The 18,049-nt window shown below is 61.4% G+C and overlaps 3 protein-coding genes across 6 annotated transcripts; 1 reads left to right on the top strand and 2 right to left on the bottom strand.

Moving 5' to 3' along the window:
* Window positions 1-93: 93 nt before the first annotated feature.
* DBNDD1 (dysbindin domain containing 1) lies at window positions 94-4,188 on the bottom strand. 3 transcript variants are annotated; one of them, XM_068150721.1, is made up of 5 exons: window positions 3,988-4,170; window positions 2,745-2,873; window positions 1,625-1,771; window positions 921-1,061; window positions 97-839 (listed from the first exon to the last, which is right to left on the bottom strand). In XM_068150721.1, the coding sequence occupies exons 2-5, from the start codon at window positions 2,791-2,793 to the stop codon at window positions 679-681; spliced, it is 498 nt and encodes a 165-aa protein (XP_068006822.1). In that variant the 5' UTR covers window positions 2,794-2,873; window positions 3,988-4,170; the 3' UTR covers window positions 97-678. The 3 variants fall into 3 exon arrangements, with proteins under 3 accessions (XP_068006824.1, XP_068006822.1, XP_068006823.1); XM_068150722.1 differs by having other exon boundaries at window positions 2,745-2,869; XM_068150723.1 differs by lacking the exon at window positions 2,745-2,873 and having other exon boundaries at window positions 94-839; window positions 3,988-4,188.
* Window positions 4,189-4,770: 582 nt separating this feature from the next.
* GAS8 (growth arrest specific 8) lies at window positions 4,771-12,575 on the top strand. 2 transcript variants are annotated; one of them, XM_068150719.1, is made up of 11 exons: window positions 4,771-4,839; window positions 5,419-5,511; window positions 6,809-7,006; window positions 7,189-7,395; window positions 7,499-7,553; window positions 8,143-8,348; window positions 8,504-8,671; window positions 9,453-9,539; window positions 10,730-10,939; window positions 11,997-12,062; window positions 12,339-12,575. In XM_068150719.1, exons 1-11 carry the CDS (start codon window positions 4,837-4,839, stop codon window positions 12,486-12,488), a joined length of 1,443 nt encoding a protein of 480 aa, XP_068006820.1. In that variant the 5' UTR covers window positions 4,771-4,836; the 3' UTR covers window positions 12,489-12,575. The 2 variants fall into 2 exon arrangements, with proteins under 2 accessions (XP_068006820.1, XP_068006821.1); XM_068150720.1 differs by lacking the exon at window positions 4,771-4,839 and adding an exon at window positions 4,905-4,973.
* Window positions 12,576-12,797: 222 nt separating this feature from the next.
* Window positions 12,798-17,937, bottom strand: LOC137447427 (cadherin-1-like). The gene is made up of 14 exons (XM_068150910.1): window positions 17,893-17,937; window positions 17,669-17,803; window positions 17,436-17,591; window positions 17,217-17,361; window positions 16,948-17,120; window positions 16,466-16,594; window positions 16,175-16,360; window positions 15,851-16,095; window positions 15,618-15,760; window positions 15,314-15,538; window positions 14,952-15,097; window positions 13,429-13,571; window positions 13,110-13,245; window positions 12,798-12,989 (listed from the first exon to the last, which is right to left on the bottom strand). Exons 1-14 carry the CDS (start codon window positions 17,935-17,937, stop codon window positions 12,900-12,902), a joined length of 2,097 nt encoding a protein of 698 aa, XP_068007011.1. The 3' UTR covers window positions 12,798-12,899.
* Between the last annotated feature and the right edge of the window lie 112 nt (window positions 17,938-18,049).

Below are 18,049 nucleotides of genomic sequence, written 5' to 3'. Positions count from 1 at the left end.
CCCCCCACCCCTGGGGTCTTCCCCCAAGCCCACCCTGGTCCCAATGCCACCATTGGCATGTGCTGTGGTGGGGTGGCCATGCCTGGTCTCCTGCCCACCAGGATGGCTCCAGGACCCCTGTGGTGCCTTTCGTCCCAGCCAGAGAACTCTCCCCACTGTCCCCTTCCCAGGGTGATGGAGACAGGCAGAGCCACCATGGTGGTGGGTCGGTCAGTTTACCGGAACACAGAGCTGCTACGCGGGCACCAGGCAGGCACCAGCCATGCTCCCAGTAGCTATGGGCAACCCCAGCTCCTGACAGGGTGGGGCTGGTTGCCCCTTCCCCATAGCCCAGTGGGCACTGGGCCACTGGGTTTGGCCAGTCCTATGCCTCCCACCATCATGGGGCTGGGGGCTGCTGCTTGAGGTTTGTTCCCAGTGACCTTGGGCTGGTGGCACCAGACTGTGTCCTGGCACCTGTGGGCAGAGTGGCTGAGACGGGCTGCAGCAGTGCTGGGACACTGGCCTGTCCCCATGTCCATCCCCCAGCATGTCCCAGTGTCCATTCTCTGGCATGTCCCCATGTCCATCCCCCGGTATGTCCCGGTGTCCATCCTCCCGGTCTCCTTCCACTGGTGTGTCCTGGTGTTCTGTCCCCTGGCATGTCCCCACGTCCATCCCCTGCTCCCGGGGCTGGCCTCAGGGCTCCCGTGGCCGCTCGGCAGGCAGGAAGGCGTCCGGTGGTGCCGGTGGCAGCTCCGTGTCACTGAGGTGTTTCTTGTCCCGGTTCTGCTCCCGCGCTCGGGTCCAGGAGGGTGACCGCAGGTACCCAGCCCGAGGCACAGCTGGTGCCTGCAGCCCTGTGAGGACAGATGGCTCAGGGATGGACCAACAGACAGGTGGACGGACGGATGGATGGGTGCCCAATGCCGCTCGCTCACCACTGGGCGACTCTCCGGTTGCGTTCTCCTCGTCGGAGTCAGCAAAGACCTCTGCCAGCTCCTGGTCTGACATGTCGGTCAGCTCGGTCAGGTCCAGCAGGTCAAAGTGAACCTCCAGCGAGGAGACGCTGCTCAGGGGCTCTGTGGGCACACAGTGGCACCCCAGCCAAAGGCTGGCAGTGGGGTGGGCACCTCTGTGCTCAGGGGCACCTAGATATGGAGCTCAGTGGGGGCAATGACATGCTGGATGCTGGTGGGGAACCCCAGGAGTGGGCAGGGGACCCCAGGGACAGGTAGGAGATGGTAGAGACACCAGGGGACCTCAGGGGATGGCAGGGGCTGGCAGAGACCCCAGGGACAGGTGGGGGGACACCAGGGGTAGGCAGAAGACCTCAGGGTCTTTCAAGGGGCCCTGGAGATGAGTAGGGAACGCCGGGTCAGGCAGGAGACACTAGGCTGGGCAGGGACACCAGCAACTGGTAGGGAAGCCCAGGGATAGGCAGGAACCCCAGGAACAATTAGGGGACCCCAAGAGATGGCAGAGGATGGCAGGGACCTCATGGGCAAGCAGAGGGATTGCAGGGGATGGCAAGGACTCTGGGGACATTTAGGGGGCTGGCAGAGACCCCAGGAGTGGGCGGGAGATGCTATGGTCAGAGAACCCCGGGGGCTGTCAGGAGACCCTGGAGACAGGCTGCACTCACGTCTGCGCTCAGTGACCTGCAGAAGGCCAGCACTGGGGATGGGGACATTGCCCTGCTCCTCGGCGGGGGTTCCAGGGGGCTCCGGGGCTGGCCTGTGGGTGGGGGTCCCCACTGGGCGCTCCGTGGCCAGTGTCTCCTTGCCGAGCTCTGCCACATCGGCATTGCCGTGTGGGTGATGGCAGCTCCATCCTCAGGTCCTGCCCTCCCCCTCGGGGTGCCCAGCTGAGGAGCACGGGGACAGCAGGACGCCTGCGGATGCCCAAACCCCACCGTGCTGCCAGCCAGCAGCCCCCACCCCCCACCCCGCGCAGCCCCTTTGTGTCGGCAAGACAAAAGCGTGGCTTGTGCGGGAGCCCAGACAAGGGACTGTTTGTCTTCAGCGAGAGCCGGCGGGGCTGTGGTGGCTGCGGTCATGGCACAGCCCAGGGTCACGGAATGATCCGTGGTCATGGCACAGACTGGGTCAGGGAATAGTCCACGGTCAAGGCATGATCTATGGTTATGGCATGGTCCCTGGTCATGGCACAACCCACGGTCATGGCATAATCCATGGTTATGTTGTGGTCTGCAGGGGCTCAGCAGGCAGCAAGGGTGGGCAGGAGACCCGGTGCACCCCTGGGTACTACCATTCCTGGACCCCCCGCCCATTTTGGACTGGACAAAGCCATGTGCCACCAGGCTCTGCTATCACTGGAAGAGGTGGCACGGATATAAGTAACTCCTCCTTCCCCCCTGGACAGTGATAATGGGGCAGGGAATATTAATTCCCCAAACCCAGAGGGGCTGAGACAGGGAAAGGGACATTTGGTCCCTGTTCCTGGCACAGAGTCACAGGAGATCAGTGCCCATGTCCTGATACCAGCTTTGCCATGCTCTGACCCCACAAATTGATACCAGTCACCCCACCCTGCCGGCATCCTCCCTCCAGCTGGGAACAGGGTCCCCCATCTCGCTCCAGTGGTAGGAAGAGCTCCGTGGGGACACACAGAGGGGCTGTCCGATCCCACCTGCTCCCACCATCCCACCCCACACCCCACGGCAGTGGGTGACACGGCAGTGTCATCGTATAGAGCACATGTGTCCCCTCCGCCACCGGCAGTGCCCCCAAGCCCCCACCCACCAGGGCGCTGGTCACGGCCACCAAAATCCCCTCTGGCCTCCGCCTGCATGGTCACGCCGTGACACCGGCCACGCCACCGGCCACACCGCCAGCCACGCCGCCCTGCTCCGGCCTGGGCTCACCGTCTGCCTGCCGGGAAGCGGCACCGGCATCAGGGATCCCGCCGGCACACGCCGCTCTGCTGACTCACGTCGAACCGCAGAGCCGGGCAGCAGCCGGCACCGGTCACCCCACCGCCACCGGTCACCCCACTGGTGCCCGGCCCGGTGGCACTGTCCCCTCCTGCATGGCTCCCAAGGGCTCAGTGCCCCCCTTGCCACGGGAGAGCACAGCCACGGCTGCCACCGTGATGGGGACTGTGGCACAGTCGTGTGCCGGGCACGTGCAGGAGGAACGGGCATGAACGGGAGCTTCGGTACCACCCGTGTCACCGTGCAAGACCCCCCCCCCCGTAATACCTGGGTCCCCCCAACTCCACCAGCACGGCCACCACCCTGTCCCCTAGCCCTCTTCACTGCTCCACTGGCACCACCACATCGGCATGGGGGTGTCTGCCCTGGGACTCACCTGCACCTCAACTGCACTCCCAGATACCCCGGGCACCCCTGCATCCCCTGGGCACCCCACTGAACCCCTATGTCCCATGGGCATCCCACTGCAGCCCCACTCTCCCTGGTCCCCTTTGCCTGTGCAGACATCCCCCATCCCACAGTCCCCCACCCCTGGGTATGGACGCCCCCCAGCACCACCCCACATGTGCCCATATCTGGGCACACACACGCTTCCCCCATGCACATCTGTACCCTCTCCTGCAACATACAACCCCTCCCTCAACCCTAACCAGAGCCCTCTGCACCCCCTCGAATTCTACACAGTCCCTTTTGCACCCCCTTGTGCACTCTCCCTTGTGCACTCCCCCTTGTGCACTCCCCCTTGCACACACCCCCTCTGCACACCCGCCCCGTGCATAACCCTCTTGCATCCCTTTTGCACCCCTCTTCGTATCTCCAACGCACCCTTCTTTGCATACGCATCCCAATCCGGAGACCCCTGCATCCTCTTTGTTGCCCCTAGTTTGCACACTCTTGTACCCCTCTCTTAGTACTCCCCATTTACAGCCCCTTGCCCCCTCCTCCCGTCCTACATCTCCTTATGCACCCCTGTACCCCGCTTCGGGGCCCGACCCGGTTCCACGGGGATAGTAGCACCGGTCCGTGTTCTCCCTCCACCCCCAAATCGTCACCTGCCGCTCCCGGAGCCTCCATGGGCCGGTGCCGATGCAGAGGCTGTTGCCGGTCCTTGTACCGGTGCTTGTGCCGGTGCTTGTGCCGGTGCTGGGCGGGGCGGGCCCGGTGCCAGCCCGCAGCCCGCACGGTCCTGTCCACCGCGGCGGGGGCGGGACCGGAGGCGTGCCGAAGGCGGGGGCTGCGGGGGTGGGACACAGAAGACACCAGCCCCGCCTGCACCGGAGGGACCGGGAGGGGACAGGGAGGGGGGCTACGAAGAGAGGGACCTTGGAGTGGGTCTGGGGAGCACGGAGCGGATGGGTGGAGGGAGGGCACACCGGAACCGGGAATGCAGCGGGTACACCGGGGCGGGGGTGGAGCCGGGGGGACATAACGGGGACATGGGAATGGAGGGTGCACCACAGGACACCGTAGGAGGGCAGACTCGGTGTGTGTGGGGAGATCCAGGTTGGGAGACACACGGAAAGCGGTGGGGCAGACAAAACCTGGGGAGGGCAGATCCGGGGTGCAGGGGGAGTGACACACTGGTGGGGAGACCAGAGAACCGGGGCTGCGGCGGGGACACCGAGAGAAATGGGGGAGCCAGCGTTATTGGTCCCGGGGAACCTGAGGCCAGCGGCGATCCCAAGGGTGTGCGGGGGTCCCGGGACACAGCGAGGACCCCCCCTGCCCCGACCCGACTCCCCTTGAGCAGCCGCCGCTGCTGGGGGCGTGGTCCGCGCTGCCGGGGGCGTGGCTCTGCGGGGCAGGGATCGCGGGGGGGGCGGGGGCTGGGGGCGTGCCTTGGTGCCGCGCGGCTCTCGCGAGATTTCCCCTTCCGTTGCCTGGAGACGGCGGCCCCCGCCATGGTGAGAGCGGGCACTGGGCCGGGCTTAGGCCAGGCCGGGGAGAGAAGCGGGACCGGGGCTGGGGAGAGCAGAGAGACCCGCGGAGGGCCGGGCCTGGTGCTGGAGGATCCCCTACAGCCGCGAGGGGGCGGGCGGTGGGGCCAGGCCTGGGACTGGGGGGTCTCTAAGAAGTCCTGGGGGGGCCTACGAGAGGGTTCTTCAGGGGATGCAGGGGTGCAGAGGGATCCTGGGGGTGCCTGGGGAGCTATGGGAGGGGTCTAGAGGGCTTCTGGGAAATCAGAGAGGGGCCTAGAGAATCTTGGAGGGCTATGAGAGGGGACCTGGGAGGTTCGGGGGGGCTCAGAAAGGGTCTTGGGAGGTTCAGAGAGCATCCTGTGAGGCTAAGAGGGGATCCTGGGCACTCTGAGGGGGATCCTGAGGGCCTCTGAGAAGGTACTGGGATGCTCAGAGCAGGGTCTGCGAGGTCCTGGGGGCTCAGAGGATGATCCCGAGGGGCTCAAAGAGGGTCCTGGGGTCTCAGAGGGGAGGTCCTGGGGATTCATCCCTCTCCCAGCACCCACCCTGTTGTCCTTTCCATAGGCACCCAAAAAGAAAGTCGAGAAAAAAGGGAAAGGAACCAAAGCCCCAGCAGTGGTGGATGCCCTGTCCCCCCAGGACATGAGCAAGGAGGAGGTAAGAGATTCCCAAGCCCCGAGCCTGTCCCGCAGCAGGAGAATGTGGCCAGTTGGAGTCCTCAGGACCCCTGCTTAGTGCCTGGCTCCAGGGACAACAGCTGGGAGAGGGTGACAGAGACAGGCAGCCTGACGCCAGTCTGGGCTCTGCAGGAGTGATGTCACTGTTCCTGGAAGGAGCAGCTCCCTAATCCACCCTCCCTTCTGCTGGTCCAGAGCTCTCTGCTCCCCAGACCAGTCCTTCCCTTTCTCCTCAACACCAGAACACTAGCAGCCTGGCAATGGCTCTGCCCAGAGCACTGTCATTGCAGCTGCTGCTCCTTGGTTGCTCCAAGTCCCATTTTTTGTCCTGAATGTCCTACAACCTGGCCTGGGGACCTCGCTCCTGGTATAAGATCTTGCATATCTCAGTGCCAGCAGTGTGCCCATGTGGCCAAGAAGACAGATGGCAGCCTGGCTTGGATTAACAGAATTGTGGCCAGCTGGACCAGGGCAGGGATTGTCCCCCTCTACTGAGCACTGGTGAGGCCACAGCTTGAATACTGGGTTCAGTTTTGGACCTCCTTACTCCAAGAAAGACATTGAGGTGCTGGAGCAGGATCAGAGAAGGGCAAGAAAGCTGGTGAAGGGTCTGGAGAGCACATCTTGTAAGGAGCAGCTGAGGGAACTGGGGTGGTTTGGCCTGCAGAAAAGGAAGCTCCATGGGGGAGAGACCTGGCTCTCTACAGCTCCCTGAAAGGAGATTAGAGCCAGGTGGGGGTTGGTCTCTTCTCCCAAGGAACAAGAAAGAGGACAAGAGGAAACTGTCTAAGATTGACCCAGGGGAGGTTTAGTTGTGACATGAGGAACAATTTCTTCCCCTCAAAGGCTGTCAAGGCCTGTCCCAGGCTGTCCAGGGCAGTGGTGGAGTCCCTGTCTCTGGAGGAGTTTCAAAGTCATGTTGATGTGGTGCTGAGGGACATGGTTTCGCGGTGACCTGGCAGTGCTGGGTTAACTGCTGGATCTTTGTCTTTTCCAGCCAAAACACATCAGTGATTCTCTGTTTCTGTGGTATTTGGTCACCTGAGGATGGTGTTACGGGACACTGTGGGAGACAACATCTGAGTCCAGGCTGTTTATGGGAGGATTAGGTTTTGTTGGTGGGTTCCCTGAGATCCAGGGTGTGTCAGGGCTCCTCCTTCTCCCTTCTACACTTCTCCCGGTGACAGCCAGCTGTGTCCCACTTGCCGCATGAGTGTCTTCCCAAGGCTTCTGCCCGAGGCCCCCTCTTTACCTGGCTCTTCCTCTTGGCTCTGCAGCTGGAGAAGCACGTCATGCATCTCCGTGAGGAGCTGGAGCGGGAGCGGGCAGAGCGGAACTATTTCCAGCTGGAGCGGGACAAGACTCACTCCTTCTGGGAGATCAGCCGGCGGCAGCTGGAGGAGAAGAGGGCAGAGCTGCGCAGCAAGGACCGCGAGATGGAGGAGGCCGAGGAGCGGCACCAGGCGGAGATCAAGGTGGGGTGGGGAGCAGGCTGGGAAGTGCCCTGAGCCCTGGGTGAGCCTCGGGCGGCGCTGAGGAGGAGAGGGAAGAGGAGGAGGGTTCGGGCGGGATGCAACTCGGGAGCGTGCCGGCCAACATCCCCGCTCCAAGTGTCTCCTGCTGAAGCTCCTCACCCTGTCCTGTGGCTTGTCTTTAGGTTTACAAGCAGAAGGTGAAGCACTTGTTGCACGAACACCAGGACAACCTTGCTGAGCTGAAAGTGGAAGGCATGGTGTCCATGAAACGGGCCCAGGAGAATCACTGGGCCCAGGAGATGGAGCTGCGGAAGGACATGCGCTCCTTGAAAGTGGAGCTGAAGGAGCAGGAGCTGGCCAGGGAGGTGCTGGTGAAGGACATGAACCTGGTATGTCCCTGGCCAGGCTGGAATGGTGCGTGAGTGGCCCCTGTGGTGGAGGGAGGTGGTTGGGATCCCTGCCAGCCTCTAACGTGAAGCTTCTCCCCAACAGAAGCAAGAGGAGGAGATCACGCGGATGCGCAATGACTTCGAGAGACGGGTGAAAGGTCAGGATCTCTGTGCAAGCTCCCTGTGAGCTCCCAGCATCCAGCTGGGCAGGCTGCCTCTGAGCTCTACAGCCCTGCTAGGCTCCCTGGCTGAGCCTCAGGCCGAAAGAGTGATGGCTTCCCTCCAGTTCTGGCTAATTTTCCCCCAGTTCTGACCAATTTCCCTCGAATTCTGGCCACGTTTCCCTACTTCTGGCTATTTTTTCCCCACTTCTGGCCTATTTTTCCTAGTTCTGCTCAGTTTCTCCCCACTTCTGGTTGTTCTTCCCCAAGTTCTGGCCAGTTTTCCCTGCTCTCCATGCTGCAGAGTGGGCAAGCAGAGGAGCCCTTGCAGAGTCCTCTCTCCAGCGTCCTCCTCAGGGGACATCTCAGGTTCTCACGGTGACTTGGAGCGTGTCCATGCCCTCTTTCCAGGGATGCTATTTCTGGGCTCTCCTCTCTCTGCAGTCCCACTGTAACTGCTCTGTGTGCTGGTGGCAGCTGTAGTGACGCTGTCCTCAAGTGGCACTCAAGCCAGTGGGCTGGCTGGTGGAGCTGGGGGACACTACATGGGGTCTCCAGGAGGTCCCCACTCTGTGCCCCCTACCAGAGGTTGAAGCTCGGTACGCCAAGAAGATGCAGGCGCTGCAGGAAGAGCTCGACTTGCGGAGGAAGACTGAGATCCACGAGGTGGAGGAGAGGAAGAACCACCACATCAGTGAGCTGATGAGAAACCACGAGAAGGCCTTTAACGACCTCAAGAGCTACTACAATGACATCACCCTCAATAACCTGGCGCTCATCAACTTGCTGAAGGTACTGCAGTGTCCCACATCCCTCAAGGGACTGGTCCTGGGGAGGGTTTCACCCAGATTTGGCCAGTTCCTGGGTGGTGGTGTGGGTGCTGCCAGGAGGGTGCCTGGAGTGTGTGGGAAGCTCTGAGGAGTTGAAACTGGTGTGCCCAAGAATAGGAGCAGGTGGAGGAGATGAAGAAGAAAGAGAGTCACCTGGAAAAAGAGAAGGCAGATGTGCTGATGGAGAACAAGCAGCTGAAGGAGCCTCTGCAGCAGGCCCAGGAGCAGGTGGCTGAGCTACAGAAGAAGTTGGTTCACTATGACAAGGACAAGGAGGCCCTGATGGTGAGTAGACAGCCCTGTCCTTGCCATGGCTCTTTCCTGGAGGGATTTGCTCAGCAGTGACCTCTTGACTTGGCCAGATCGCTGACCCACATCCTTGAGTCCCTTTCAGCTTAGGTAACATCTCAGATGGGGTTCTGGCAGTGGAGAAACTGGGCAGAGAGGGACAGGAGTTGGTGTAGGTGGCAGCTGTTTTTCTGATGGTCGCTTTCACTGAATCCCAGCATGGTAGGGTTTGGAAGGGACCTCTGGAGATCACCTAGTCCAACCCCTCTGCTAAAGCAGGGTGACCCACAGCAGGCTGCCCAGGATCACAGTGTCCAGGTGGGTTTGGGAATCTCTCCAGAGTAGGAGACTCCACATCCTCTCTGGGCAGCCTGCTCCAGGGCTCCAGCACCCTTATAGCAATGAAGTTTCTCCTCTTTGGATGGAACCTCCTGGGTTCCAATTTGTGCCTGTTGCCCCTTGTCCTGTCACCAGGCACCACTGACGAGTGTCTGGCTCCACCCTCTTGCCCCCCACCCTTCAGCTCTTGTTGAGCATTGAGCAGATCCCCTCTCAGGGTGTTCTTTGCTCCAGGCTAAGCAGCCCCAGGTCTCTCAGCATTTCCTCTCCAGAGATGCTCCAGTCCCTTTCTAGAACACATCCCCTTCACACTTCCCAGAGACACCCCTGCTCTTTAACCATCCTTCCTCTGCTTACTGCAGAGGGGGTTGGACAAGAGGACCTTTGGAGTTCCCTTCCAACCCAGCCCATTTTATGGTTCTATAATTCCTGCACACAGAACACCAGAGCACATCTGAAAGTCACCCAGAAGGAGCTGAAGGATCTTCAGTGGGAACACGAAGTGCTGGAGCAGAGGTTCAGTAAGGTGAGCGCTGCGGGTGGGTCTGACCATCCCGATTCCACCCTGTCCCCTCTGCAGAGGGCTGGCCATGGGGGCTTATCAGAGCCTGGGCTTAGCCCTGGGCTTTCCAAAGCACTAATCCAGAGCCTTGTGACAAGTGCTGCTCCCAACAAAGCTGCTCACAGCTCTGGTGTCTCCCACGGTCAGCAGACAGGCCTGGTCTTGTCCTTTTGCTGAGCAATCATGCACGCTCTGGTGGTCACCTCCCAGCGTGCCAGGGACCAGCCATGGCGAGGGGCCAGAGCTGTTGGGCAGAGCTGTGGGGAGAAGTGGCCGTGGAGAAGTGTGACAGTGGGGCAGAGCCACAGGGAGAAGTGGCTGTGGGGAGATAAGGCAGTAGGGGCAGAGCTACAGGGAAAGGTGGCTAGGGGGAGAGGTGTGGCTGCAGGGAGAGGTGACCATGGGGAGAGGTGGCTGTAGGACAGAGCCACAGAGAGAGGTGATCATGCAAGAGAAGGCCATGGGGGCAGGTGACCAAGGGAAGAGGTGGTCATGGCAAGAGGTGGCCATAGGGAGAAGTGATCATGGGACAGAGCCATGGATCACCAGCCCCAGCCCCAGCTTGCTCTCAGCAGTTTGGTAGTCACTTGCTGTGCTGCGCTGGCTCAGGATGAGTCCTGCTGACTGAGTTCTCTCCCAGTGCCAGCCTCTCCCCTCCCCAGTTAACCCAGATAAATCAGTGGAGGCAGGAGGAGCTCGTCTGCAGTCGGCAGAAATCCCCAGGAATATGAACATTGATCTGAGGCCTCGTTAACAGCCTGGCACTAAGGCGCAGCGCATGCAGAAATAGGCTGCGGAGGAGAGATTGTGGCCTAATTAGGACACTTATTAACTAGCTGTGAGCTGGGGCCTCCTGCCAGCTGCTGGAGCAGAGCAGGAACCCCCCTGTGCTGTGGGGCCCTCTCAGGGCTCAAACCCTGAGCCCATCAGCATGTTCTGCTGCCGGAGGGGGGGTCCTGGGCCTGGTAAGGAGAAGGAAGCAGCAATGCAGGTGCTGAGGAGGTGCCAGCCAGGCTGTAATCCAGCACCTGCATTCCCTGTGGGCTGCAGGTGCTGTGGGGAACAGCCAGGTCTCACCAAAGCTGAGCTGCTGGACCTGTTTGCTGTTTGGCCACCAACCCAAGGGGGTCCTGTTGGGCTGGTTTTGGGTGCAGGTGCAGTCAGAGCGGGATGAGCTCTACCAGAAGTTCACCAAAGCCATTAACGAGGTGCAGCAGAAGACTGGCTTCAAGAACCTGCTGCTGGAGCGCAAGCTGAAAGGTCTCATGGGAGTCCTGGAGAAGAAGGAGGTGGAGCTCAGCGAGGTTCTCGCAGCCTCCAACCTGGAGCCGAGTGCCATCTCCTTGGTCTCACACAAACTGGAGGTACTGTGTGCCGCCCTGGGGGCTGCAAAAGCTGGTTTTGGGGAGGGGGCAGAGCCTGCTGAGGGGGTGAACACAGACCTCAGAGTCTGCCAGTCCCTGTCCTCTGTGGCCATGGCTTCCACATCACTCACTGCCAGCAATCCAGGTGCCATGGGGCACTCCAGCTCTTCCCTCAAGAGCATGGTGTGTGGGTGGCAGGAGTTTGGCACTGCTCTGCCTTCCTTAGAGGAGGATGGCCCCAGGCATGGTCTGGCAGCACCCCAGGGTGCTCCACGCTCCACTGAGCCAGCGCAGACAGGACCCCAGGGGCTCTGTGACATCTGCCCTGCTAAAAATAGGTGTGTGCAAAGCCTCGGCTGGAGCCCCACATTCCCGGAGCCTGCCGCATCTGTAACCAGAGAAGCAGCACTTGCTGCGGGTTGGGTTGAGGGGATACGAGTTCCATGCTTTGTTCTGCCACCACCCTGGTGTCCTCCAGCTCCTCCTGTGCCCGCCCTGTCCCCTCCCACGTCCCCTCCCAGGTCCCCTCTGTGCTGGGTGGCAGTGAAACTTGTGGCCACTCTCTTGCCGGGGTGCCCTGGGGCTGGGCATGGCGGCGGCCGAGGCTCCGGTGCTGGTGCTGTAGGAGATGTCACCTGCCCCAGTGGCCCCAGAGGAAGCCACATTCCTGGGAAGGCGTCGTGGCGTCAGCTCTCCCACAGCTGCTGGCCTCCCGGAATTCCTCAGCTGCCTCCAGCCTCTTCCCTGGGAGCTTCTCTCCCTGTAATTCCCCCGGTGCGGCGCTGGCAGGGTGGTGCTGCTGGAGCAGGTGCTGCTGGAGCAGGAGCTGCCAGCGTGTCTCCCTCCTTGCAGACTGTGGTGGCACTTGTGTTTCTGGTGTGGAAGGTCTCTGGGGCTGCTGTCCCTGGTAGCACTGGCTGGAAGTACTGGGCAGGGTGTTGACCACCTGCCAGACCCCGGTGCCAGCTCCTCCGTGCCCTGTGCCACCCCCATAGCATGGCCACCATGTTCCCTGGGGACTATCAGCCACTGCCTGAGACGCTGCCTCCCCTTGCAGGATGTCCTCAATTCCAAGAATGCCACCATCAAGGACCTGCAGTTCCAGCTAGCCCGAGTCTGCAAGGTGAGGGAAGGGGCTGGGGCTGCCCTGCGGCCCCCACCATGGGTCAGGGCTGGAGGTTGGGGTGGAAATGGGACCTTCTGCTCCAGGGGAGGGAACTTGCAGCAGCTCTTGAGCTGTGTCATGCCCAAATCATAGTTTCTCCTGGTCATCCTTCAAAGGGAGGTGTGTTGGAGTATCCCTTCCATGCTAATGGGGTGCCAGCAGGGTGTAGGAAGCCCACACCCAGGCTGTGCTGGAGCCAGGCTTTGGGTTGACCACAAGGAGCTTCTCTTACAGGCACATGATGACATGCTGCAGACCTTCGAGGCAAAGCTGGTGGCCTCTGGGATCCCACTGGACAACCTGGGCTTCAAGCCACTGGCCAGCCCCACACTGGGGAAGGCTGTGGGGCAGGGCCCTGCCGGGCTTGTTGCTACACCTACCTGATGCCAGCTGGCACCCAAGAAGACCCACCATGCCAGGCAGGACGCGTCCCGTTGGTGCTCTACACCATTAAACAAAGCCAGGAGGACACGGAGGACCCTTTTTCTCATCCCTGGATGTGGGGCTTTTCCTCCAAGCAGCCCTCCAGCAACCCCCAAACCTGCCACACCAGTCAGTGCCCTCATGGTGCAGTCTCCCAGCATCCCACCACCAGCCCAGGCTGGAGCAGGAGCACACCCAGACCCCCCTGCCCTTGCCCACACTGCCCTGGAGCTACCTCTAGCAGCTGTGTGGCACTGCCCAAGGAAGGTGATGTTTTGAGCCAGATGGCACTGCTTGAAGCCTTTACTGGTGTGATGATGCAGGTCCTTCCCTCAGTGACCTGTGTCCCTTGTGGGGGGACACGTCTTCTCCCTAACTGCCCCGGTAGGTCGTGTAGGAGAAGGGGCTGATCAGCAGCGGGACGTGGAACTTCTGCGCTGGGTCAGTGATGGTGAAGACGACCTGGGGAGGGCAAGGGGGGTTTGGGTAACACCTGGAGCAGAGGTGGCAGTGCCAGCAAGCCTGGCTGTGGCACCTGGACCCCTGCTCTCAGTTTCCTATTGTCTCCCATGTCCCCTGTACCTCCACAAAAGGGTAGAAGCTGGGGTGCCCCAGGCGCTGCCAGTATGCTGCTGTCTCAAAGTGCAGCTTGTAGGTGCCAGCCTTGACCTGCCCCGGTGCCAGGAGGGGTGAACAGCGCCCATCCTCATTGGTCCACCTGAAATGGAAAGGAGCAAGCCCTGCCACCACAGCTGTCCCTGGCTGTGTCATCATGGCTGTCCCCAGCCATGCCAGTGTAGCTGTCCCTGGCCACGCCACCAGCAGCACCAGCGGCGAAAGCTCCTGGGACACAGGCAATAGCATTCTCTGCCCCTTCTGCTCCTTCCAACGGCTCTCCTACCTTTGTGCCAACTCTGTCCACTGTGTCCCAGGCTCCTGCAGCTGGGCCACACGGATAGCAAGGCCAGTGGCTGGCAGCCCCGTGGCAGTGTTCAGCACATGTGTGGTCAGTGAGCCATTGGCTGGCTTGGATGTGTCTTCACCCTGAGGGAGAAGAGGAAGAGGGGCTGGGATGTGTCCTGGCACTGCCACAGCCATGCCCCCAACCTCTCTCTGGCCATGCAGCCCATGTGCCCCTTCCTTGCAGCCCACCAGGGCTGGTGGCCTCATAGCTGGTGCTGTCCCAGCACAGGGACACGGGTGCCCACGTCCTTCCTGTGGGGCCACGGTGCTGGAGGGCTGCGTGCCTGGGCTGGCACCGGGCTCCAGGCTCGCCCGTCTGTGCCAGTGGGCCATGGCATGGCAGCAGTGGTTGGCACGGACCCAAGGAGGAAGCAACCCTGTCCCAGTCCCAGCAGCCCGGTCTGCTGTCGCCTTCCGGGCGGACGTTAACCCTTGCCAGCATTCCCGAGCTGCCCGGGGGCAGCAAGCGCAGAGGCGGCATTGGGGTGGGAGGATTCAGGACCCTTCCCCTCTGGGTCCCTCCCTTCCTCCGGGTTGTGCTGGGAAGGGTAGGAATATGACTCGCGGCTGGGTCCCACTGCACCAGGGTGGGAGCAGGATTGTGAGGGCTGGATCCTGCTGCTCTGAGGTGGGAGCAGGATCCTGGGGGCTGGTCCTGCTGTCCTAGGGTTGGAGCAACAACCTGAGGGCTGGATACCACTCCTCCAAAATGGGAGCAACAACCCGAGGGCTGCACCCTGCTGCTCTGGAGTGGGAGAAGGATCGTGGGAGCTGGATCCCACTGCTCTGGGATGGGAGCAACGTCCTGAAGGCTGTATCCTGCTGTCTGCTTGGGGCAGAACCAGTTCTCACTGCTGTCCCAACACTGGATCCAGGCCTGAGATGAAGCAAGGACACCAGAGAGGCCCTAGCTGCTTACCTGGCTCTCCTCCATCCTGCTCAGCCATCGGCCCGCAGCTGGTGACACTGTGCAAAACGCCATCCCCTGCCCCAACCGCTCTACCCGGTGCTGCAGCCTCTCTCCAGGGAGCTGAGGAGGCCGGGTGCCTCTATCCCAGCACTGGCTGCAGCAGGACCAAGTGCTCCTCCCCAGCTGGGCTGAGCTGCTGCAGGTGGCTTCCCTGTGGGAGGTGCACTCTGGAGCACCCACGTTTCAGCAGCACCATGGCCCAGGGTTGGTGGCCTAGAGCCTGGTGGGATGGTGGGGCACTGAGCCAGGATGAGCCATGTGGGAGCTGCCTGGAAAGCACCCAGAGAGTGTCAACTGGGTGCCAGGAGACAGCAGCATCTTCACTATGGCATAACCATGGTCTTGGCACCACATCTGCACTTGGCTGAGGGTGGTGGCCTATGTCCTGTATCCACCATGTTGGGAAACATGGCATAGGGGAATAGCTATGATGGACACTGTCAGCCCATGTATATGGATTGGGAATGTCCCCATCCTCTCCCACTACTTACAGGTGAGTTTCCAGGAGGGATTCCGCAGTCACAGACATGGGCAATGAGTCGTGTCACCTGTGACTTGCCCTGTGCGTCCCACAGCTCCAGGTATACTTTATGGTCCCCTAGCACCAGCTCCCTCCGTGGTCTCAGCTCCAGTGTGTCTGGTGGCACAGAGAAGGAACAGAGTCACAGACACATCCCTGTGTTTGGGACATCCCCAGCACCAGTTCCCTAGCCCAGTGCCCACTGTTGGGACTGACACTGCCTGTGCTCAGAGGCAACGAGAATCAAGAGGGGCTGGGATCAGCCTTTGCTTGGTGTCTCTCTACTACCCCATGCCAAGGTTGGGTGGCCAGGCTGGAGCAGACAGCACCCACCTTGACCAGTCACCCTGACAGTCCAGTTGACATTGGAGCCATGCTTTAAGTCAGCCTTGAAGGGATAGGTGTTGGGGGGCAGGTCCTTGTCCACGATGGTCAGTATCTGAGGCTCAGGCTGCCGGCTGCAGATGTCAAAGCTCCGTGGCTCTGGTGTGGGGCCATTGTCATTGACATCCTCGAGCAGGAGCAGCAGAGTCCCCGTGCCAGTGGCAGGCGGTGATGCTGTGGGGCCAGGAGTTAACATGAGCCGAGGGAGGGGGTTCTGGGAGCCCCACAGGGGCGTGGGGAGGGGCCTGCTCACCGCTGTCCACAGCCAGGACGAGGGCCTCATAGGTGCCGTTGATGGAGTGCACTGACTCACGGTCCAGGGGCTGAGCCACCGTGATGATGCCATTCACTGAGTCGATGGCCAGCCAGCGCGCGGCATCGATGCCCATGCGGTACCTGGGGCCAGCAGAAGCTCGGCATGGGGACGGTGCAGCCCCTTGGGGCCCCAGCCACTGAACCCCCCCACTCACTGAACCCCCCACTCACGTGATTGTCTGCTTGAGGTCCCGGTCTGGATCCTGGGCCGTGTAGGAGGTGACCTGGTGGCCCTCTGGCAGGTCCTCCCTCACCTCCACCTTCTTGAGCGGGGGCACGAAGACAGGCGGTTCATTCTCATCCGACACTGTCACCAGGACGCTGGCCGTGGAGAGCGGCAGGGACACGGTGAAGGGGACGGCGTTCTCCACTGTCACCACCAGGCTGTACTGGTTCTTGCTCTCGTAGTCCAGGCCCTGAGAGGGGAGAGAGGAGCCGGGCAGCACCAGGGGGAGGTGGCCAGCAGCGGGGTGGTTGTGCGGCACCAGGACCCACCTTGGCGGTTCTCAGGATGCCGTCGTTGGTCTTGGGGTCGGTGGTGATGCTGAAGTCGCCTTCCGGGTCCCCACTCTTGATGTGGTAGACAGCTTGCCAGGCTGAGGAGCCCTGCATGTCCTGGTCCTTCACATGCAGCCGTGTCACCAGTGCCCCAGCCTCGTTCTCCTTCACTGTCCCCTCATACTGCAAGAGAGGTGTCAGCAACAGTCAACAGGACAGCGCTGGGCACCCTGGGGTGGCAGGGCTTGTGCCACAATGGCAACAGCTTGGAGGAGATGGTGTAGGTACCATAGTGGGCTCGAAGAAGGGAGCATTGTCATTTGCATCAGTGACTTCCACAATGGCAGTGGCTGTGGTGGTGAGGCCAGTGCCCTCCTGGTCTGCAGCCTGGATGATCAGTGTGTAGTTGGGAGTGGTCTGCAAACCAAAATCACAGCAGTTAGGGCAGGGACAGGCTCCAGCATGTCACCATCCTCTGAGGAATCATCTGCCAGATGTAGTCTTCTCCAGCCGCGATGGTTGCCACTGGGGCAGACACCACCCACTCGATAGCTCCCGTTCCTGGGACTCAGCAGAGCCAGGGCCCAACAGCACTCCCACATAGATACCCAATGGGCTTGGGGCTGCAGATGCCCACAGAGAACAGGGACCTGGGGATGGCAAGTCCCTGAACCAGCCAGGTCCCAGGCCTCCAGCATCCCCAGCTCCCTGTAGCAAGTCTCACCATGGAGCTGCTGCCTCATCCCCCAGGACGCAGCACGGGCACCCACCTCCCGGTCCAGCCCCGTGCCAATGACACTGATGACACCCTTCTCCGGGTCGATGGTGAACATCCGCTGTGTGCCCTGGGGCTCCTCGCTGAGGATGGAGTAGCCAATGATGCCATTGTTGACGTTGATCGCATCGTCGGCGTCTGTGGCACTCACGGTCATCACAGACGTGCCTGGGCACAAGCAGGGCAGGTGTCACTGGTGGAACCAAGCCCGCTGGAGCCCCTGGCACAGCTCTGGCCTGGTGCTGCCAGCCATCCCTCCTGTACCTGGCTTTGCATTCTCCTCAATGTAGCCAGTGAAGACTTGCTGGGTGAAGACAGGCCGGTTGTCATTCTGGTCTGTCACGGTGATGATGATCTCCATCGGGTCCTCCACTGACTGCCCATTGGCTGACACAGCGTGGGAGTAGAGCTGCAAAGGGCACCGTCAGCTCGCACCCGCCCCCGAGGACTGTCCCCCTCTCCCAGCCCTGTCCCCTCACTCACGTAGTACTTATCCATCTCTTCCCGGTCCAGCGGCCTGGTCACCTCCAGCCACCCTGTCTCCCGCTCGATGGTGAAGACGCCCACGGGGTAGGTGTCAGCTCCCTGCCCCGTGATGCTGTAGAAGACTCTTGTCTCCTTGTCCTTGTTAGATTTGATCTGCAAGACAGGCATGGGGTCAGAGGGGTTCTGGTGCTCAGGGAACACCTGTGTCCTGCACCCCATCCCCATAGTACCTGCGCCAGCTTCTTGGGGAAGGGCCCATGCTCGTTCTCCTGGCAGTTGATGGGGGGGATGACCCAGTCCCTCTTCTGCTGCCGGAGGAGGCCATGGCTGGGCTCAGGGGAGGTCAGCACCTCAGGTGCCACATCCTGTGGGAATAAGAGTAGGGCTGAGGGGTTGGTGGGGGGCACAGCTCTGCCCAGGCATCCCAGTTTGTTCCCCACCCAGAGGGTCGTACCGGCAGGAGGAGGAGGAGGAGGAGAGTGAAGGTGAAGGGCAGCATGGCGCTGGCTGCCTGCACTGCTCTTCCAGGTGCTGCCTGGGACTCTCCCTATATCCAGCTGTGACTTTGACCGAGTCCAGTGGGAGGGATGATCTAGGCTGGGAGAGTCAAA

This window comes from Melanerpes formicivorus, unplaced genomic scaffold, assembly GCF_026170545.1.
Source record: "Melanerpes formicivorus ecotype bairdi unplaced genomic scaffold, bMelFor1.0.p_v2 SCAF_20, whole genome shotgun sequence".
NCBI lineage: Eukaryota > Metazoa > Chordata > Aves > Piciformes > Picidae > Melanerpes > Melanerpes formicivorus.
This window is presented reverse-complemented; position numbering and strand designations above follow the sequence as displayed.

Excerpts from the sequence above, each read along its gene's own strand:
- LOC137447427 (XM_068150910.1), bottom strand. The coding sequence starts at position 17,937 with ATGCTGCCCTTCACCTTCACTCTCCTCCTCCTCCTCCTCCTGCCG. Across the intron at positions 17,121-17,216 it reads TGAGGAGAATGCAAAGCCAG|GCACGTCTGTGATGACCGTG; the intron begins GTACAGGAGGGA and ends GCTTGTGCCCAG. Across the intron at positions 13,572-14,951 it reads TCCCTCCTGGAAACTCACCT|GGTGAAGACACATCCAAGCC; the intron begins GTAAGTAGTGGG and ends CTTCTCCCTCAG.
- GAS8 (XM_068150719.1), top strand. Across the intron at positions 5,512-6,808 it reads AGGACATGAGCAAGGAGGAG|CTGGAGAAGCACGTCATGCA; the intron begins GTAAGAGATTCC and ends TTGGCTCTGCAG. Across the intron at positions 9,540-10,729 it reads TGGAGCAGAGGTTCAGTAAG|GTGCAGTCAGAGCGGGATGA; the intron begins GTGAGCGCTGCG and ends TTTTGGGTGCAG.
- DBNDD1 (XM_068150721.1), bottom strand. The coding sequence starts at position 2,793 with ATGCAGGCGGAGGCCAGAGGGGATTTTGGTGGCCGTGACCAGCGCCCT. Across the intron at positions 1,772-2,744 it reads TGGCCGTGACCAGCGCCCTG|AGCTCGGCAAGGAGACACTG; the intron begins GTGGGTGGGGGC and ends CCGATGTGGCAG. Across the intron at positions 840-920 it reads AACCGGAGAGTCGCCCAGTG|GGCTGCAGGCACCAGCTGTG; the intron begins GTGAGCGAGCGG and ends CTGTCCTCACAG.